General features: G+C 47.8%; 1 protein-coding gene across 2 annotated transcripts in view; it reads left to right on the top strand.

Annotated features, from left to right (window-relative positions):
* Positions 1–20,551, top strand: part of SGSM1 (small G protein signaling modulator 1) — an 80,881-nt gene that overhangs the window by 48,295 nt on the left and 12,035 nt on the right. For both annotated transcript variants that reach the window (XM_061602812.1, XM_061602811.1), the window contains exons 12-21: positions 3,335–3,473; positions 4,094–4,158; positions 5,628–5,773; positions 7,476–7,604; positions 8,933–9,115; positions 10,063–10,134; positions 12,477–13,079; positions 14,600–14,724; positions 17,214–17,296; positions 19,662–19,771. In XM_061602812.1, the coding sequence (XP_061458796.1) occupies positions 3,335–3,473; positions 4,094–4,158; positions 5,628–5,773; positions 7,476–7,604; positions 8,933–9,115; positions 10,063–10,134; positions 12,477–13,079; positions 14,600–14,724; positions 17,214–17,296; positions 19,662–19,771 (1,655 nt within the window). The remainder of the gene's footprint in view (positions 1–3,334; positions 3,474–4,093; positions 4,159–5,627; positions 5,774–7,475; positions 7,605–8,932; positions 9,116–10,062; positions 10,135–12,476; positions 13,080–14,599; positions 14,725–17,213; positions 17,297–19,661; positions 19,772–20,551) is intronic.

Raw genomic sequence — 20,551 nt, 5'->3', positions numbered from 1 at the left:
AGTTGTCGTTAAAGGCCCCTCTTGCCTTCCCCTCGCTTCTGCCGGCGTCGGCACTGCTGGGGACGAGAAGGCTTCGACGCGTCGGATGGCTGGCAAAGTGATGGTGATCCCCAAGCAGTCTCTGAGTCTTCCTGAGGCAGCCTTGCCCCTCCTCACCACGTTGGGGCCCTGGGGGCACCTCTGTAATGTTGCTCTTGGCATGGAGAGGGCGTTTCTCAGTTGGGCTTGGCAGCTTGGTGTACTCTGGCATTTGTGGATTTGGGCAGGGTGTGCGAGTGGAGTCCTCCCCCTCCCCTTGACTTTCCCTCAGCCGGTCAGTCAAAAGCAGCAGAATGGCCCTAGGATGCTGGGAGCGGATGAGAGTTGTTGTCCAAAATGTCTTGAGGGTGCCACGTTGGTGAAGGCAGCGCTAGTATTATTATGCTTAGGGCTGGTTCCCAATTTAAAGAAATCTCAGTGGATTGCTCATATGATGCGTTGAAGCCAATTATCTAATTATATCGGCATGTCGATAAAATAATAGATCTGAAGGAAAAATACGCCTCTTTTCTTTACTGTTTGATGGTGTCTGCCTTGTCACAGCTGGGCCCATCTCAGGTGAGGCAATTCCCTCCTATACTGAGAGGAGGACGGCGTCTTCTCAGGAGATACGTGCTGCCCACAAACGTATAGATACTTGCATAAAAATAATTAAATTTCTTTTTTAATGAAAGCCATGACATCTATTGCTCAGTGAAGTAGAGTCATCTTTTTTAAACTAATTAATCCGGTTGGTTTTAGTAGTGATTTAATGTTGCTGCTGTTCTCTTTAGTTTTTGTTGGCTCTTATTTGAGACGGTGAAAACACTCAGGAAAGAAGTCAGCAACGGAGCTCCCACAAGGGACATCGTGTAATATAAGCAGCCGTGATGGGTTTGTCCAGGGAGGCTTTGGAGTGGATGGGCCGTGTCCTGCAGCCAGGAATGGGCTAAGCAAGCCACAGCCTGACTTCTCCCAATGGCAATATGGGGACGGTTTTATTTTTCAAATTTTGAGTCCTGCCATTCCAGCAAATGGTGCTCAAAGCAGCCGACAGGAACACAGAAATCAATGAAATGGTAGTGGGTGCCGTTTGCATCAGCCAACTGACATTTGCAATAGACCATGCTGGTGCCGCTGCCACCCACCAACACCTCTAGGCAATTTTACAGGGGTGTTGTAAGGACTGCTGAGATAATATATGCAAAGCACTACACAGTTTAAACATGCTACTTGAATAGCAGGTATTATTTGTTAATAAACAACAACAATCACCAAGCATTATTTGGAAAGCACTGTGTAATTGTTTTCATTTCTCCTGGAGAGCAACTGGGTCTGCCTGGTGCTTTCATTTGTAAATGGATTAGTTAAAATCCAGACAATTCATCTGCCAACATATGCAAAGCTCCCTTCTCTGTGCAGTTACTGTCCTGAATCAAATGGCCTTTTCCTTGCATTCCTCTTTCCCCTGCACAGTGGTGAGCGAGCAAGATGTGGCTTTCATTCTCCTTTCGCCTGATTATGGTCCTGTGGAAAAAGCTTCCATCTCACCTGTCTCTCAAGAACAGTCTGTTCCAGTGATTCTTTTTCTTCTTGTGTCAAAGCATTTGGCATCGTTTTTAGAACTCACTTGGGTCATGACGCTCCAGCATGTGTGTGTGTGTGTGATTCATGAAACTTTCATTTGAATTATTTTGGTGTGGTGAAATGGTTTCAAAGTGACTTGGCTTCAGACCATGAGTCAGCATGTCCTTGCAGGATTCCTGCAAGCTGCCTGGATGAGGAGCTATAATTTGAAGGCCCTTTGGAGTCTTTGCTGTGTGGTGAAACCAGCCAGGGATCATTCTGAAATCTTTGCAGTGAACTGAGAGTTAGCTGTCAGAGCTCTTCTTGAGGGATCAGCCAGTTCTCCCTGAAGTCTACCGTAAGATGAGGCACACCAGGGGTTATTTATTTCATGGATAGAGATGTGAAGGCCCAGAAATTTCTTTTGGAAAATTCAGGAAAAAAGTCGTTGTCCCCCTGCAATTTATTCCCAATATTTATTTTGCCATTAGCTTTTGTGGAGTAGAGTCCATTTCAAATGCATAAAAATCTCTTTGCTCAGCAGCAGATATGAATGCCATGGAACTCTGGATAGCATCCTCTGAACTCAGCATAGCTCCTGATTTGCCTATGTGTTCAAAGTGAGGTGAAAGCCAGGGCCTAAAGCATATGGAAGATTTGGCCAGCTCCAGAGGGTCACTGTGACACTTGCCCTGTGCCTAGAAGACCCCCACCAGCTCTTATCTTCCTACTTGGCATGGAGCACTTAAGAAAGTTCAGAGCAGTGAGGAACGAGCCTCAGCTCATCCAGATGACACATGCTCATTAGGGGTCTTACTAGAGGACTTCCCCCCCCCCCAAAAAAAAGTCTTGGAGTGAACAATTCCTGCCAGCATTGGGGCTCTGGACCCTCTTCCATTTCATTACAGGAAAAGAGATCCTGCAAGCAGAGGCAGGGCAGTTACATCAAGTGGGCATGGCTCCCAGTTCCCTAGAGACGCCCAGCAACTTGCAAATCACCCCACGTTGAGAAGAGCAGGCTCCACAGCTCACTGGATGAGCATGCAGGAGGATCCCAGATGCAATCTTCAGCATTTCTATGGAGGGCTGGGAAAGGGCCCTGAGTGAGACACTGCAGAGCTGCTGCCAGTCGGTGTCAACAACATTGAGCTGTATGAACTCGATATAAGGCAGTTCCCCATGTGCACCCTGCGGTTCCTGGGTTTTCCCTCCAGGCTGGTTTAAAGCAGTATCCTACCCTTTTGCAGACATGGCTTCCCCCAAAGGATACTGCGAATGGTAGTTTGTTAGGGGTGCTGAGTGTTGTTGGGAGATCCCTGTTCCCCTCACGGAGCTACAGTTTCCTGAGGTCCCTGGGAAGAAGGATTGATTGTGAAACCACTCTCATCGCCATTAACAAGCCACAGTTCCCAGGATCTTTTGTGGGAAGCCACGGCTGTTAAAGTGGTATAATTTATAGTGCCGTCAATGTACGGTGTGGATGTGGCCATTGTTGTCTTAAGAGGATCCTTCTTAGATAACGTTTGTGTCGACAAGCTCTCAGCTGATGGGTGCTTCTGCTGTTGACCTTCCCTTTCTTGCTGTGACTGGGCGATGATCATGCAAGTGGTTTGATTAATGCAACCTTCAAAATGTTTCTGTTTGATTTTTCTAATCGGGGTTTCCCCTCTCTCTGCTCTTGGGATAAGTGGCTGCTTCTTCCTGAAGCTGACTTCAACAGAGTGTGGTCTTCTCTTTCTTGCCTTTGCAGCCACCCAGGACCTGATAGATGCCACAGGGAGCGCCCTTCCTTCTATGTGGCAGCCGGGCACCCGCAAGTCCTCCTGCTCCTCCTGCTCCCAGAGTGGATCCACCGAAAGTGGGCCCCCCAATGGCTGCAACCACGAAAGGCAAGGAAACAAAGACTCCCTGGGACGGGGAGCCCAGGTGGCCTCACGAAGGCAAAAGGGCCTGGGGGGCGGGATTAGACTCGATGAGGTGATGAGGTCTGGTGTGATGACCAGACACGGCTGTACCTTCCTCTCTCCCCCCCGCCCCCCGAAAGCGGAACAAAATCCAGCTTCTGAAGCAGAAGGGACGTGGTCTTCTCTGCAGTGGCCCTTGCTCCCTCACTGAGATATATGATCAGTGTCTCCTCTCCCAAGGTAGTGTGTAGGGGGGCTCTCAAGATATTTTTGTCCCAGATGGCCTTTAACAAGGGGGCTTACTGTAAAGAGTCAGTAGCCTCCATCTTTAGCCTTGCGCTAATATGGCTGGCTGAAGTCATATATTAATCTGAAAGGTGCTCACTGCTATTAGTGTGACTATGATTCGGTTGTTTATATGTGAAATGATTTTACTTGGCTTTAAATGTTGTAAGTCACGGTGGGGGGAAATGTATTGTGCATGGTGGCTAATAGACTTTGAATTTTTTTTAAAAGAGATTCTTGCTTGTGGCATGTACATTTTGTTCCTTGCTGGGCTTATACCTATTGTCTCTCACTCTTGGCCCTCCTCTCTCTCTCTCTAGAGCTCCCCTGAAGCTGCTCTGTGATAACATGAAGTACCAGATCCTCTCTCGTGCATTTTATGGCTGTGAGTATCGCTTGGCCCTCTTTGCAAGAGCCTTTTGAGTCACTGCATGGGAGGCACTGCAGCAACCTGTGGAGCCCTTTCCCCACTGGCTGTTCAAAATTTGAGCCACATCCTGCTGCTTCTCCTGACCTGCCGTGGGCGAAAAAGCATTGGGGGGAGGGGGGACAATTTTGGGTGTAGAAATGACAAGGGGGGAAAGGGCTAAGCAGCCCTTTTCTGTCTCCAGCTGTTTTTCATCTGAAAAGAAGTTGGCAAAGTGTATCGCATGTTTCCCCTGTACAGCTTCATTTGGCTTTATAATTCAGCAGGGCAGTGACCCTTACGGCATGGAGCCGCAGCGTGGTGAGCTGAAGAGCGGAACTTGCTTAGTTTTGCCCCTCTGTCTGATATGAAGAATCACAGCAAATGTTTTATTTTTCTTTCTCCCTTGTTAAGAGGCTTACAGGTCAGTTAAAATCAAGACAGTCTGGGCCCAGCATTACAGTTTATAAGACATGGCATTAAAGGAAAAAGGTGGGAAGGAAGGAGGATAAAAAGCAGACTCTGGTACTGGTTGGAAGAAGTTACAAAGTTCTTAGAAGGACCAGCTGGGATGGAAACAGTTGAGGGAGCCTGATGAGATGGAGGGCTAAAGGCAGCTGGTCTCTCAGCAGAGCCGATGGACTAGCTCTGCTTCCCTTCTTGCCCTCTGTTGTCAGTCTATATCAGCCTTCCCCAACCTGGTGCCCTCCAAATAATTTGGACTACAACTCCCGTCAGCCCCAGGCCGCATAGCTGCCTTGACTGGGATTGTAGCCCAAAGCATCTGGAGGGCACCAGAACAATGGGGGAAGAATGGTTTACATAATCATTCCCTAAATATTAGGCACTATCTCTGTTATCTTTTTGGCCCCTACTGAAGACCTTCCTCTTTCAACAAGCCTTTTAAGGAGAGACCTTATCCCAGTCTGCGTCTGTTGGAACTGCTTTTTAAGATGTTTTTAAAGCTTTTTTAAAAAAATGTTTTATTTTAATATGTTTTCAAAGATGTTTTTAATATGTTTTAAGTTTTGTTTTTAAGATGTTTTAAAGTGCTTTTGGTGCTTTTGTTTGCTGCCCTGGGCTGCTTCTGGGAGGAAGGGAAGGATGTAAAATTGAATTAATTAATTCTGATTTCTTTCATCTAAGAGACAGTATGGGCCAGTGGATAGAGAGCTGGATTAGAAGGAGCTGGTTGAAGAGGCTTGGTTGGGTCTTGATGCTGCCACAGTATCTTCTCCAACTGGGAACCGCCTGAATCGGGTGGATGATGTTGTGGCCTCTTGTGCCAGCATTGCATCTCCCTAGGGGACCCATAATGCAACCATCTCCTCTGCCGGCCTTTCACGGTTGCAAGTGTTAGTTTGTTAGTGATTGCCTGACAGTTCTACAGGCTATGCGCTTTCTCTTTTTTCCCTCTGTGTTCCTGCTTCTGGCTTTCCACGGTGCAGGGCTTGCTTATTGCCGGCACCTCTCCACAGTGCGAACCCACCTGTCGGCGCTAGTGAACCATGACATTGTGTCTCCCAACGTGCCATGCAACGCCAGTTTGGGACTGACCGTGGAGATCTGGGAGAAGTTCCTGCAAGACAGGACGGTAGAGTGGTTCTTTCTCCCCTCATTTCCCTTATTAACCCTCCAGTATCCCACTCACACACCCCGCCCCCAGTTTGCTGTGGATGTTGGCTTTGCTTTTAGATATGGGTGAGTCTTTTGACTGTGCCCTTGTGCGATGGGAGCTGGGTTTCCCACAGAAAGCATTGCAGATGAGGGGCTGGGTAACAGAAACCGCTCCCCCCCACATGTGTTTTCATTGAACCTTGGTTATCTTGAATGTTGATTATATTGACCTATTTCAACCTGGGTTCAGGCCTTGTTATGGGACTGAATCGGCCTTGGTCACCCTGATGACCCATCCTTTAATGGGAGAAGGACAGGGGAAGTGCGACCCTGTTATTCTTACTTGATTTCTTGGCGGCTTTTGATACCATTGACCATGGTATCCTGCTGGGCTGACTTGGTGAGATGGGTATTGGAGGCACTGTTTAACAGTGGTTCTGATCCTATTTCCAGGGTCACTCTCAGAGAATAGCATTGGGTGACTGTCTTTCAGCCCCCTGGCAGTTGTGCTGTGGGGTGCTGCAGGGTACCATCTTGTCCTACATGCTGTTTAACCTCTATATGAAGCCCTTGGGAGTGGTCATCAGGAGATTTGGGGAGAGGTGTCAGCAGTATGCGGATGATACCCAGCTTTATTTCTCTGTAACATCTGAATCGGGAGAGGCCGTGCAAGCCCTTGACCGCTGCCTGTGGTGGGCTGGATTAGGGCCAATAAACTTGAGTCTGAATTCTAGCAAGATGGAGGCGCTGTGGGTTGGTGGTTTCCGAGTTCGGATAATTGGTCAGTTGCCTGCTTTGAACGGGATCGTACTCCATCTGAAAGAGCTGGTCCATAGTGTGAGGGTGCTCCTGGATCCATCTTTGTTGCTAGAGGCCCAGGTGACCTCCGTGGCTAGGAGTGCCTTTTACCAGCTTCAGCTGGTAAGACAGCTGCGGCTGTTTCTGGACCGGGATAGCCTGACCACTGTTGTCCAAGCACTGGTAACCTCTAGGCTAGATTACTGTAATGCACTCTATGTGGGGCTGCCCTTGAGGTTGGTCTGGAAGCTGCAGCTGGTACAAAATGCAGCGGCGAGACTGCTCACTGGGGCAGGGTATCATCATATTACTTTGCTGCTGAAAGAATTTCACTAGCTGCCCATTAGCTTCTAGGCCAAGTTCAAGATTCTAGTTTTGGTGTACAAAGTCCTATGTTGCTCAGGACCAGGATACCTGAAAGACTGTCTTACCCCTCATATACCCAGTCGATCACTGCACTCTGCAGGTGAGGGCCTCTTGCAGATACCATCTTATCAGGAGGTCCATTCCACACAACATAGCAAACGAACCTTTAGTGTTGTGGCACCTACCCTTTAGAATTCCCTTCCCTTAACTATTAGACACGTGCCATCTCTGTTACTTTTCCGGCACCTACTGAAGACCTTCCTCTTTCAACAAGGCTTTTCAGTTGAGACCTTATCCCAGTCTGCATCTGTGTTGGAACTGTTTTTAAGATGTTTTATTTTTAAAATGTTTTTGAGATGTTTTAAGATGTTTTAAGTGTTTTGTCCCTTGTTTGCGGCCCTGGGCTCCTTCTGGGAGGAAGGGTGGGATAGAAGTTTTAACTAATAATAATAATAACAACAACAACAACAACAATAATAATACTAATAATAATAATAATAATACTTTTCCTGCAGAGCTATGAGGAGAAAGAGCTGTTGCGGCTTGTCTACTTCGGAGGGGTCCAGCATGAGATCCGGAGAGCATTTTGGCCTTTCCTCCTCGGGCATTATCAGTTTGGGATGTCGGAAGCTGAGAGGGAAGAGGTGAGCCCAGAGTAGAACAGGGAAGGGGAAAATCTGTGATATTACCGGACTGCACCCTCCATCATTCCTGACTTTTGGCCATGTTGTCTGGAGCCCAAGAACAAATTGGAGGCAAAGGTTCCCCATTCCTGGTTTAGAACTTTGCAGCTCAGGTGATGATTACCTGTTTCCTACAGCACATCGATGCTGGCAGTGGGATCTGTTTCCTTTGCCCCTCTTATGTCAATCTTATGTTAGGCAGATGGTGGAATCTCTTGCAGTCGAATAATACTCACAAATCCTCCGAATAACTCTTTATTCCATACTGAAGAAATACCTTTTATTAGTCCCATTGAAATGTTGCAAAATAGTATGCAAGCTTTCAAGTCCTCCAGAGTTCTTCATCAGGCTAGATGGTGTTCTGCAGAAACTGAGAGCCTGCACATTCTTTTAAAGATATTTTGGTTGGCCTAATAAAAGGCATTGCCTGAAGAAAGGTTTTGGAATTTTTGTTACGGACCAAACACAGATACCTTTTTACTTTTTGTTGTTTTAATATTATGTGGGTGCAATTAAAAATTCTGTCTCATTTCTTTGCATTAGGGCTGTCTCAAAAATGTTCTTCCTCTCTGAAAGAGGCTTCATTTTTTCGGCCTCCTTCTCAAGGCACTTCAGAATCTCAGTGTGTGCAGGATTTTTAGCTGACCTGATCACTGCAAATTGGCCAAGAGTGTGGAGTATGTGTTTTCCTCTCTAGGAAACGTTTCTCCAGCACTCCCTGGCTGTCTGCACTTCCTGATGTGGACATGCTCACGGGACGAGTTACTGCATGAGGTTTTTCCCCTGGGTTTTAACTGAAGGGCAGGCACCCAGAGAGGCTGCAGAATGCAGACAGCTGGGGCGATGATTTCAGAGTGAAAGCAGGGACTCTCACAATCACCCCTTGGCCACCTTAAGTTGCCACAACAAAACCCCACACCTCACCCATGAGAATTTTCACTTGAATTTTCTCTCCCCTCTGATAATTTTCGAATGCAATTTATTTTATTGTTAATTGATGGTGAATGATTGCAGGAAGAAAGAGGGTTGTGAGTCCGTAGTAGAACACATGGTTTGCATGCAGAGGGTTCCAGGTTCACTCCTTGACATCTCCAGGTAGGGTTCGGAGGCACTTCTGCTTGAGAGCCTGGAGAGCCGCTGCCAGTGTCTCGCCCACAGAAGAGAGCTTCCTGTGTTGGGTACCGAGCCATTCCGCACAGCGTGTTGTGTTCTGTTCTGCTCCAGGCTTCTGTATGGGATGTGAGCGTCTCTCCTTGTGTGGCCACCTCCCAATTCTCTGTTGGCTACAGGTCGACAGCCAAATGCGCGCCTGCTACGAGCAAACCATGGCAGAGTGGCTGGGCTGCGAGGCCATTGTCAGGCAGCGGGAGAAGGAATCGCATGCGGTGGCCCTGGCCAAGTGCTCCTCAGGGGCCAGCCTGGACTCCCACATGGAGCGCATGATGCACCAAGATTCAACTATCAGCAACGATGTGAGTGGGCAAGTGGGGCATTTGGAATTAAGTTAGTTCCTGGGAGAAGGAGAACTGGCATACTTTAGAATACGCAAAATAATTTAAATCGCTCCATTTCTCCCCCCTCCCCCTTTCCTCGACATGCCCCCCCCCACCAAGCGGAGCTGAAACCAGTCAGGATGCAGTTAGTGGAATGTTTAGCAAGATAAACTTTTTATGTTACAAACGATCCTTTGCAACTTGCCCAAGAAATAGTTCCCAAATCAAAAACGTTGGAGTGGGACTTGGAGATGTTTTGTACTCCCATTGTCTAGAGGAGGTTGGCAACCCTCGTGTGCGCACGCCACGCATGCACACACACTCCTGCAGTGGAAAGCAGCCTTTGGGTCCCCAGATGTTGCTGGACTACAGTCCTTATCATTCCTGGCCATTGGCCATGCTGGGAGTTGTAGTTCAGCAACATCTGGAGACACGAAGGTTGGGAAAGGCTGGAGTAAAGCAAACAGCCAACAAGACCCATACTAGTGTTTTGCTGGGGAGCTTTTGAAAGAGCTGAGAGTCTGTAGGAATGCCCAGTTCACTTTCCCTTTGGCTTTTATCAAAGGGTGGGCAGTTTGCCCATGCTGGCAGGGGGGGACGGGCCCACCAGGCATGGCAGGAGCCCTGGGCCACTTTGGGAGGAGGGTGGAATGGAAACTGAATTGGTAATGATGATGATCATCTGAAGCAAGAGGACCTTGCAGCTCAAACAGCATTCCCCGTGACAGGCCTTTCAGATGAGAGTTGTCTGTTGCAAGGTTGGAGGTGAGCAAATGAAAAGGAGGCCAGACCCCCAAGAGACCCCCAAACTTGGTCTCTCCCCACTTCTGTCCCCCCCCGCATTCCTGGGAGAAGCAGTGCATTCTCCCTCACCTTGGCTCATCCCTCTGGCTTTGGTTCTACCACACTCCTTCTCCCCCTCACAGTCTTCCCACAGCGGCGGTTCCGGCCCACAGAACCTGACTCGGCTGCAGAGCGACTCCAGCAGCAGCACCCAGGTAAGAGGCAGAGTCTGTTGCACTTCAGCATGGGTGCCAGACCCTGAGCTGTGCAAGCCTCGATTGGTAGGGCGGCCGGCATCTCCCTTTTCTCCTTTTCCTCTGCACCAGGACTGCGTGGAATGTCCCAGTGCCTGTTCAAGCAGCACCGATGTCTAGCTCTGTCTTGCCTCTGCTTCGGCCTCTGTTTTTTGGGGTGGAACGTCAGAAGAGCCTGGCCGCTGGATCAGACCAACACCCATCTGCATCCTGTCCTCAACGCTGGCCAACCAAATGCCTCTTCTGGGAAGCCTGCTGGCCGTGCCAGGGAACTGGCATGGCCTCCTACAGGGTTCCTCCGTTTTTGGTTAGCCTCGGAAGCCAAGCCCAAAACAATGGTGGCTGGAACCCTGACCTTCCTGTTGTCACTCGCTCTGTGCATCTCTAGGACTCAGCTTATTTATATACCGCGTTTTCCACAGAGAGTCTGTGCTCAAAGCGGTTTACACAGTCCAAATACTGCAGCATAACAAGAATGCATTATTATTGTTGTTGTTATGGCTTATTTCTGCCCTGCTTTTTGGCCAAAAGGCCCTCAAGGCAGCTTACAGAAAATAAACACAAATACATATAATTAAAAACGGTATAGTTTACAAACATTAAATAACAAGGTAATAACCTTATTAAAAAGCAACAATAACAACTTTCAATGAAAATACAATAACAAATCACACTTTCCTCACACTTTTCTAATAAATTCCTAACAATTAGACAATGTCTGCTAGTTCTTACATCGATATGTTGACATTAAAACATGATACCAGTGAGGTGTCCTACTGGTCCTGCATCTGCCAGTCCTAATACCGGAAAGGGAGCAATACCAGTCCAGCTAATAAAAAGAGCAATCATTGCAGCACTAAAAGAATTAATATAGTATGCCTGCAAATGCAAATGCAAATTGCAAAGCTCAGCAATGAAACTCACATGCAAATATCCAAAAGCAACCCCGAAAGCTGACTCAACCGTCTCTTCTACCCCCCCCCCCCCGGGCCTTCTGCCTAAGCCCCAAAGGCAAGAAAGTCTTCTGGAAGCAGCTCCTTTGTGAAGGCTCTTAGGGCTGGAGGGTGGGGCAAAGCAGGTGGAAGCAGCTGTCCCACGATGGCAAACAAGAGTCTCTCCCCCCCTCCCCTGTGCAATGGGGGGACGATCCCCTGCATCTGTTTTGGAGCTGGAGAGGGGCTGAGGGCGGAGACCAACCCTGCACTCATACTGGCTGCTGAGACTGAAGAAAAGAGAAAAGGATCTTGCTGGCAGTGGGCTTCTGAAGCATGGCGAGTGCCAAGAGTCAGTCCCCTCCCCATCCTTTCTCTGCAGCGTGGAGCCTGGAGATCTTCCCACATGCAGCTGGCTGGCCACTGTGAGAAGAGGAGCTGGGCAAGGTGGCTCCCTGTGGCCTGACTCTGGTTCAGGGTCCTTCTTACGTTCTGAATTTGGCCAGCTCCCACGGACATTTTAGGGCTGTAGACAATAGCAAAAAAAAAGAGAGGGCGGGGCTGCGTTCTGTCTCTCAAGGCAGTTCTCATCGTAAACAGAAATTCCACAAAAACAATTCAGTCTAAAAACCAGCAGTGAGACAATAAATTAGGATAGATAAACAGCAACGCTTTCAAAGTACACTTAAAAGCCCAGACCAGACTTGAATGAAATGGTTAAAAGCAGAGGTGGACAGGCGGGTCTTTAGAGCCAGTTCAGAAGCCGTCAGTGGGAGGGAGGGAGGGATGGGGGGCCGTAATGGTGGGGGCACCAGTGAGAAGGATCAGGCCTCTTATAAATAATAAATAAACTTTAATTTGTTAGTCGCCTATCTGTCCAATTTTTGGACACTCTAGGCGACTTACAGCAGCAACAAGTACAATGTGCAATACAATAAATACAACCATATTCATCAATTAAAACTAACATCAAAACATCAGTTAAAACATTACAAACTAATCTTATATCAGCCAGCCTGATGAGCCCCCTGCAGCCAGTCTTAAGGACCAGGCTGCTCTGTATGGGTGCTGGCAAACCTTGGACAACCTGGCTGGAAGCACTTTGTGGCTTTGAAGTTAGCAGCCAGCACTTTGAATTGGGCCTGGAAGCGGACTGGGATTAGTGCCGCTGGTGCAGAACTGGAGTTCTATGTTGCGATGCCTTGGCCAGCAGAAGCAACTGCATTCTGCACCAGTGGAGACCCCTGGATGTCTCCAAAGGCAGTCCCACACACGAGTGCATGGCAGCAGTAAGTCGATGTATGTTCGTCTCTCTTTGGGAATGTAAGAAGCGCTGACCAGTCCTGTTTTGTCTCCTCCTCTTTTCCGCAGGTGTTTGAGTCAGTGGAGGAGCTAGAACAGCCTGAGACAGAAGCCAAGCTTGAAGAGGGCCAACAGGCAAAGCTCTCCAGTGGGACAGTCCCTGATGGCACCTCCTCCCCTGATTCTGGCCACCCTTCTTCCCAGAACTTTTCTGTTGCCTCCGCGTACTCAGCGCACAGCTTCAGCACCGAGGACAGCGTGACGGAGGCTGGAAAAGCTGCAGTGTACCACTCTGCCCAGACAAGTGTGGATGTGAGCCAGGGACCTCTCAACGTGGACAACTCCCTCTTGGGCGGGAAGCTAACGGGGGAAGGTCTGCCTGGTCAGGACAGCCTGGAGGGGGACTTTCCCACTAACGGCGGCATAGATGAGTTTATTCTCATGGGCAAGGAGTGCCCCCAAAAAGAGGGGGCCTCTCTGTCTATGGTGGACATGACGGACAGGTGGCCTGAGCTCAGCGCAGGGCAGCAAAACTCGATGAGTGAAGACGACCTCTCGGAAGAGCCAGAAATGGAAAGCCTGTTCCCACAACTGGATTCGCACTCCCTAGCAGTCACTGACCTGACTGTCAGCGAAGTTTCACCTGCTTCCTCGTCAGGGGTCACCTACTCTGTGAGTGTGTGTCAGGATCCCTGGGAGGGAGCTGACCCTTTCCAGGTTCCTTATCTTTCTTTGGCAAAACTGGGAAGCAGCGATTGTATCAGGCAGAGCGTAATGTTGGCTATGGATTGCGCTAGATTATTTATCTGTTTATTTACTGACTAGTTCAGTGGTTCCTAACCATTTTTCCCTACAGACCATTTCAAAATTGCTGAGGGTCTTGGCTGACCACTTCATGATTTTTTTGCCTGTTGTAGCAATTGTAATGCGCTGTGCTAGGAGCTGCACAGTTTTTAAAATTGTATTTTTATGCTTTTATTTTTTGCATTGTATCTTATATCAATGGAATATTATATTCTGCAGAATGCAAATGGTAATATAGCAAAATACAATATAAGGTGCAGATGCAATACAGTAAAATAATACAATGCAAGAAATAGTTGCAAAAATACAATTAAAAGATAAATATGAATATTTTAAGGTGGGCGTGCCGCAGACTGCCTGAATGAAGCTCGTGGTTCATGAACACAGTTTGGGAACCCTGAACTAGTTATATATGAATCCTCCCTTTCTGTCAGTGTCAGGATATTCTAGAGTTGGAAAAGGTTCAGAAGAGGGCAACCAGAAGGATCAAGAGGATGGAGCGACTCCCTTACGAGGAAAGGTTGCAGCGTTTGGGGCTTTTTAGTTTAGAGAAAAGGCGGGTCAGAGGAGACATGATAGAAGTGTATAAAATTATGCATGGCATTGAGAAAGTGGATAGAGAAAAGTTCTTCTCCCTCTCTCATAATACTAGAACTCGTGGACATTCAAAGAAGCTGAATGTTGGAAGATTCAGGACAGACAAAAGGAAGTACTTCTTTACTCAGCGCATAGTTAAACTATGGAATTTGCTCCCACAAGACGCAGTAATGGCCACCAGCTTGGATGGCTTTAAAAGCAGATTAGACAAATTCATGGAGGACAGGGCTATCAATGGCTACTAGCCATGATGGCTGTGCTGTGCCACACTAGTCAGAGGCAGCATGCTTCTGAAAACCAGTTGCCGGAAGCCTCAGGAGGGGAGAGTGTGCTTGCACTCAGGTCCTGCTTGCGGGCTTCCCCCAGGCACCTGGTTGGCCACTGTGAGAACAGGATGCTGGACTAGATGGGCCACTGGCCTGATCCAGCAGGCTCTTCTGATGTTCTTATGTTCCCCTCCCCCCACTTCCCACCAAACAGCAGTTTTCAGGATTCTCTGGAGAGAAAGGAGGACTGGCTTTCAAAGCCACTTGTTACAGTTTGGGGGGTGGACATGCCCTGGGTTGGTTGGTTTGTTGGTTTGTTTATTGCATTTGTATACCGCCCTATAGCCGAAGCTCTCTGGGCGGTTTACAGTAACTAAAAACATTAAAAACAGATATACAAATTTAAAACACAATTTAAACAATTAAAAAAATTATATCTTAGCGCAACTTGCGCTGAAAACGTCCTGGTGCAGGTATGGATTGATGGGGATGTTTTTTCCTTCCTCTTGTCCCGTGGTCCCACAGCCGGAGCTTCTTGATATGTACACTGTGAACCTGCATCGCATTGAGAAGGACGTGCAGAGGTGTGACCGGAACTACTGGTATTTCTCACCGGCCAACCTGGAGAAACTGCGCAACGTCATGTGCAGGTAATCCCCCAAGCTGGAAGGAAGGCAAGAGGAAGCCGCTCTGCTCCTTGCAGGCTTCTCTGGAGGCACTGTTCTGGCCCTGAACTGTGGAAATGGAGGATGCTGCTATCCAGCAAGGCAGACAGTTGGTCTGTCTACTTTAGTTTTGTCTACTGAGGGCCTTTTGCAATCAAAGCAGATGCTCTACCCACTGAGTTATGGTCCTTCCCTTAGAAATAAAGTAAGATTTCAGTCCTCATGGTTCTGAATAAAGGGATGAGTTAAATAAGAACATGAGGATCTGCCTCATACCAAGTCAGTCAGAACAAAAGGAGACAAGCTCTGGTGCTGTGTAGATGCTTTATTACGTGCTCTGTGCCTTTCAGAGGATATCTCTCCTTCCTCAGGAGCTGTGTTTTCTTCGCTCTGCCAAACTATCAATCAGAACAATAACATATAAAAATCCTTTGCCAAAGCCCCACACAAAACACAGTTATCAAGGCGTTAGACTTTCCTGTGGGGTATTTCCAGATCGGGATCCACAGCTTCTGAGGAAGGAGGTATATTCTCCATAATGAATCATCTGCATAGCACCACAGCTTGTCTCCTTTTCTTTCCAGCACTACTTGGTGCTTTCCTCCCCTCTTTGTTCCTGTCATACCAAGTCAGGCCATTTGTCTGTCTAGTTCAGTATTGTCTACAATAACTGGGAGCGTCTTCCCAGGGCTTCAGACAGGAGTTTTTCCCAGCCCTACCTGGTACTTTACCACTGAGCTATGATCTGTCCCAAGTCCTCCCAAGAGACTCTTGGGTAGTTAGTCAAGTGAACACTCTGAGCCAGGGGTGAGGTCAAGCAGAATTTCATGTGACATGGGGCCTTCACTCGTCTTAGGAGAGCCCTACGTTCTTCTTGGGTTGACACCCAGTGACACCTTAGCTTACTAAATACAGGATTTGTAACTGATTGATACATTCAGTCGGCAATTTTAGTGGGGAATCAACCATCTTAAAATTGGGGGAAGCGTATTTTGGGTTTTTCAAGATGCACTTATGCATTGCAGCAGGCGTACCATCTTAGATAAGGCATTCTATATTCCCTCCCTTGCACACAGGAGAGAATACCTCTTCTAAGATGGCACTTGCCATCTGGAGGATTTAGGAGTACTTGTATTAAAATTCTTCCTTTTTTAACAAATCTGGCTGGTTAAATCAAGGACACCACTCTACCTCAACAAATTGTTTTTGTTTTTAAAATTATTTATTGATTAAGGGTGCAATCCAACTTTCTGCCTGGCTGGGGGGAGTTGGATGCTGTAGACCCCTGTCTGTGCTGGCAGGCTCCTGGTGCTGCCGGGCTCTGCTGGCAGCAGCCCTGTGCCACGACTGAGCTGGGTGCCGCCAGGAGCCTGCCAGTGCTGGTGGGGATCCACCAGGGATGGCCAGTGGTTGGAGGGCAGGCAGAAGCCCCCAGAATGGGGCATTTCAGGGGCGTGGGGAGGGTGGAGCCGTGGGGGCAGAATTACGTGAGATCCTCCTTGTGTTCGGAGCCTTCCTCCAGGCCCAATCCATCCAGAAATTCTGCTGGCCAAAAGGCCCACGCAGTAAGAATCTTGTAATGGTCGTCTGGGGAGCACTTACTCCCGGGGAGGCCTGTTCATGGGAGCTGGTGCTTCCTGGCCAGCTTGTGCACACAACTCCCAACGGAGCTGGCATTTAGCCAGGCTGGCAGCGCCTGAGTGGGAGGAGGAGACCATGGAACTTTCTGCCGGCTCCTCCTCCGCCAAACCCCCTTTCCCCAGCTCCCCGGCATTTGGATTTATTTATTTGTTTATTTTATTATTTTATTTATTTATTTTTAAAACTTATATACCGCCCGACTAGCAATAGCTCTCTGGGCGGTGAACATAGGTACAATAAAATACAATATAATACAAAAACATCAGTCTAAAATCAAATTTCACAATCTAAAAACAGCAAAGGCTAAAATCAAATTACAAACATTACAATCATTAACAAAAAATTAAAATGACTCGGAGTAGAGAAAGGTTTTAACCTGGCGCCGAAAGGATGATAGTGTCGGCGCCAGGCGAACCTCCTCGGGGAGACTATTCCATAGTTCGGGGGCCACCACTGAGAAGGCCCTTGATCTTGTCACTGCCCTCCGGGCCTCCCTATGAGTTGGGACCCGGAGGAGGGCCTTCGTAGCAGACCGTAGTGTACGAGCCGGTTCATAGCGGGAGAGGCGTTCTGCTCTGCCTACGGTTAAATGCCGTCTTACAGGGCTCCTGTCCAAAAGCAAAATGAACTGGCAAATGCAACATGAGTGTACAAACATGCCTGGTTTATGTGAGAGGAGCAGGTGCAGAATTTGGGACGCTGTAATGTGGACTCTGCTCCTTTCTTCTTTGGGATCTGCTGCTGCTGTAGCAAAAGCTCTGTCCCTCTAAGCCTGCCACCTCAGGCAGCTGCCTTGCAGACCGCCGGTCACGATGCCCAATTTCTCCCTACAGCTACATCTGGCATCACATCGACATCGGCTACGTGCAGGGCATGTGCGACTTGTTGGCTCCATTGCTAGTCATCCTGGATGACGGTGAGTTTCTTTCTTTTTTTAAAATGTTTACTTTATTGATACAGCGAAGTACAACTCAGATGATACATTAATTGAGAATGGGGGGTATATCATATATAAAACAGACTTTCCTGCACTTAAACATACAAATAAATAATCTGTTATTATTTGGTCACCTTTACTAAAGCCATAGGTTTTGAAAAGCCTGGGGAACCTTCTTTGTATTGTCTACTCTAGTATGTAATCAAGCTCCACCACTCTGCAACAAATGTATTTTTGCATTTTTGTCCTTTTGCAATCTTCAGCTTGTGTGTCACTTTCTCTGTTAATGCTAGTTGCCAGACTTTACCATACCACAGGGAAATAGAAAAACCTTTCACATCTTTCCAGAGTTGTGCAATTAATGTCTGAGTCGCAACCAATACAAAGCAAATCTACTGTTTATCCTCTTATCCTTAAGAGCTTGCTTTTCATTCAAAAATACATTTAACAAGGTTAATTCTGGGGTTTTGTGTACCTCCTGTTTTTTAATTTTTTCTATTTCTAACGCCAGATCCCAAAATCCAACACCACATGTCCACCCCGTATGCGAGAAAGAACCCTTTTGTAAACATCCCTTCCAGCATAGGGGAAAAAATAGTTTTATTAATATATGACAGCTTGACAGGAGTAAGTTCCTTCTGCTTGATGCTACACTGTCCTGATGCTCTGGGGAGTCTTGGCTTGTACCGATCCCCTCTCTGAACCATTTAATTAATTATTTCATTGTTTTACAAGCTTGGTTTCCTGTCCTGAATGCAGAAGCACCACCCAGGGTAGCTTACTACAAAATTACAATTTCATTGTAAAACAACCCAACAACCAACCAAAGGGACAGAACCAGCAAACATAAAGACCACCCACACAGTTAAAGCCTGTTGCAAATAAAACAGTCCTTATGAAAGACAAGTGGGAAGAGCACTGCTGTTGTCACCATATCCTGCATGTGCGCTTCCCATAGGCATCTGGTTGGCCATGTTGGAAGTGGGGCAAGAGCAACTCCTGCAACTCCTGTTTGGGTTCTTTTGTTTGTATTCCAGAAGGAAGGTAGAGTGAGGGTCCTCCAGCTGGCTAGACTTGCCTACCTTTACCTCTGCTCTTCTCTGCCTAACTTCCTTCCGTTGTAAACTGATATGCTCAGGGAAGCTGGCCTGCCCCTCCTTCCTTTGTCTTCTTCGACTGTCCGAGGAGACATCTTTCTTTGCTCTCTCTCCTGAGCCATGACAGCAATACCCACGTCTCGGCATTGCGCCTCCAACTTAGTTAGTTAGTTAGAACTAGGTGTGCCTTTCCTATCCACTATGTATTTCTATAAATGTGTGTGTATTGCCTTCAAGTCGATTCCAACTTATGGCGACCCTATGCAGAGGGTTTTCACAAGGTTGAGAGGCAGTGACTGGCCCAAGGTCACCCAGTGAGCTTCATGGCTATGTGGGGATTGGAACCCTGGTCTCCCAGGTCATAGTCCAACACCTTAACCACTACACCACACTGGCTGTCATTTCTATAAATAAAGTAGCTTTTTCTTATTTTACTAAGTCTTAACTCTAAATGCAGGGTAAAAGCCTGCTTCTAAGGTAAATACACACACTGGTACACACACAACTCAGACCGCTGCATACCTATTCCCATAACAGGCCACTGTGTCAGAACCAGGAGGGTGGACTACACAGCCCTTTGGCCTGACGCAGGAGCCAGGCTCCTCTTAGGGTGGAGGGGGCCAAGTGTACTTCACAGGACAAGGAGCTGCTTTCTTTAGGTGCAGTCACTGTGAACCACCCCCTCCCCACTCATTCCACTCCAATGTGCTTCCACCAAAGGTGGGAGAATGTAGCAATCGGGCTTCACCCTGATTCACCTCTCCAAATCCAAATGGTGCAGGCACACCCTCTGGTGTTTTACGGACGGAAACAGAAACACGTTGGGTGGTACAAACACCCATTTCAGAGCGAGTTGCATAGTTTTGGAGCACCAGGATGCAGAGTGACTGTCAGGGACCAGTGTGAACAGCACAGCTGGTGTAGCTGCCATCCTAGAATATGGGGCGGGGGGACAGGGAGTATCCAAGAGGAAAGGGGCGCCTTCTGTTACGGTGCCCAAGCCAGGGTGTGTAGAAACTGCCATGTGGGCATGCCTTTCGCGGTCAGCACGGATGGCGTCTGGTTCTCCTTCTAGGCAAGAGCAGCTGAGATCCAGGACTGCGCCGGTGCCCTGTGGCAGTGAAGTTTGAATGCCAAACTCAGCTCTGGCAGCAGGAAGGCTGGCGTGCGTGCTGCATCCCATGCAGTTATCCCATGAACAGTTATGTTCTTGTTCTCCCCCCCCCCCAACTCCCATCCTTCCTCAGAAGCCATCGCTTTCAGTTGTTTCACGGAGCTCATGAGGAGAATGAACCAGAACTTTCCTCACGGAGGCGCCATGGACACGCATTTTGCCAACATGAGGTCCCTCATCCAGGTACAGATCAGGGGCTCCTCCAGGCGACCTGTTCATTGAGCATTCATCCCGATTTGCTTTCACAAAGCTTGTGCGGAGGTTAGCTTATATCTGGCCTCTGATTTGTCTGTGAGGAGGTTGTGTGACAAAGAAAATTCAACCTGATTTGCTTGTGGGGCATTTGTACACCTTCCCGTTAATCATTCGTTCACCTCACACTTTTCAATGTGCTTCCATGTCACTTTCCAAACCACAAAAAGACTAACTCTTTTCTCAAGTGGATTTGTCGTGTTCAGCTGACAGATCGCTTTAACCCACTTTAATTGCACAAACCGTAAAGTTGACAGTATGTACTTGAATCCCTGTCTCACGATAATGTCTGGAGCAGGGGTCACCAACCTTTTTGGACCAGAGGGCGCATTTCAAATTATGAGAGAGTGCTGGGGGCACCAGTCAGAAAATGGTTGTCTTGGAGGCATAGCACAACACAAAATTAGAGAGTAAGTCATGGTGAAACTTTTCCCGTAATTGTATTTCCATACTAGAAAAGACTTGGCCTATTGAATTTCTGCCTGCCATACAGCTGTTAAAGGCAGAGGTAGCCTGTTTCCCCCCAATGCCAACCTTATACCAAAGCCAAGGCTGCTATCCTGTACCTACTTACCTGAAAGTAAGCCCAATTAAACACAAACAGATTTACTTCTGAGTAGACATGTATACAATGGTGCTGTAAGAATTAAGTGAATTCTTAATGAGTCCCTGGTCTTTACCTCCTGCAAAGCAAGAGACATGCCTAAGCCA

The sequence above is a fragment of the Rhineura floridana genome, chromosome 19, assembly GCF_030035675.1.
Source record: "Rhineura floridana isolate rRhiFlo1 chromosome 19, rRhiFlo1.hap2, whole genome shotgun sequence".
Classification (NCBI taxonomy): Eukaryota; Metazoa; Chordata; class Lepidosauria; order Squamata; family Rhineuridae; genus Rhineura; species Rhineura floridana.
Note: the sequence above shows the minus strand (reverse complement) of the source record. Positions and strands in the feature narration are given on the sequence as shown.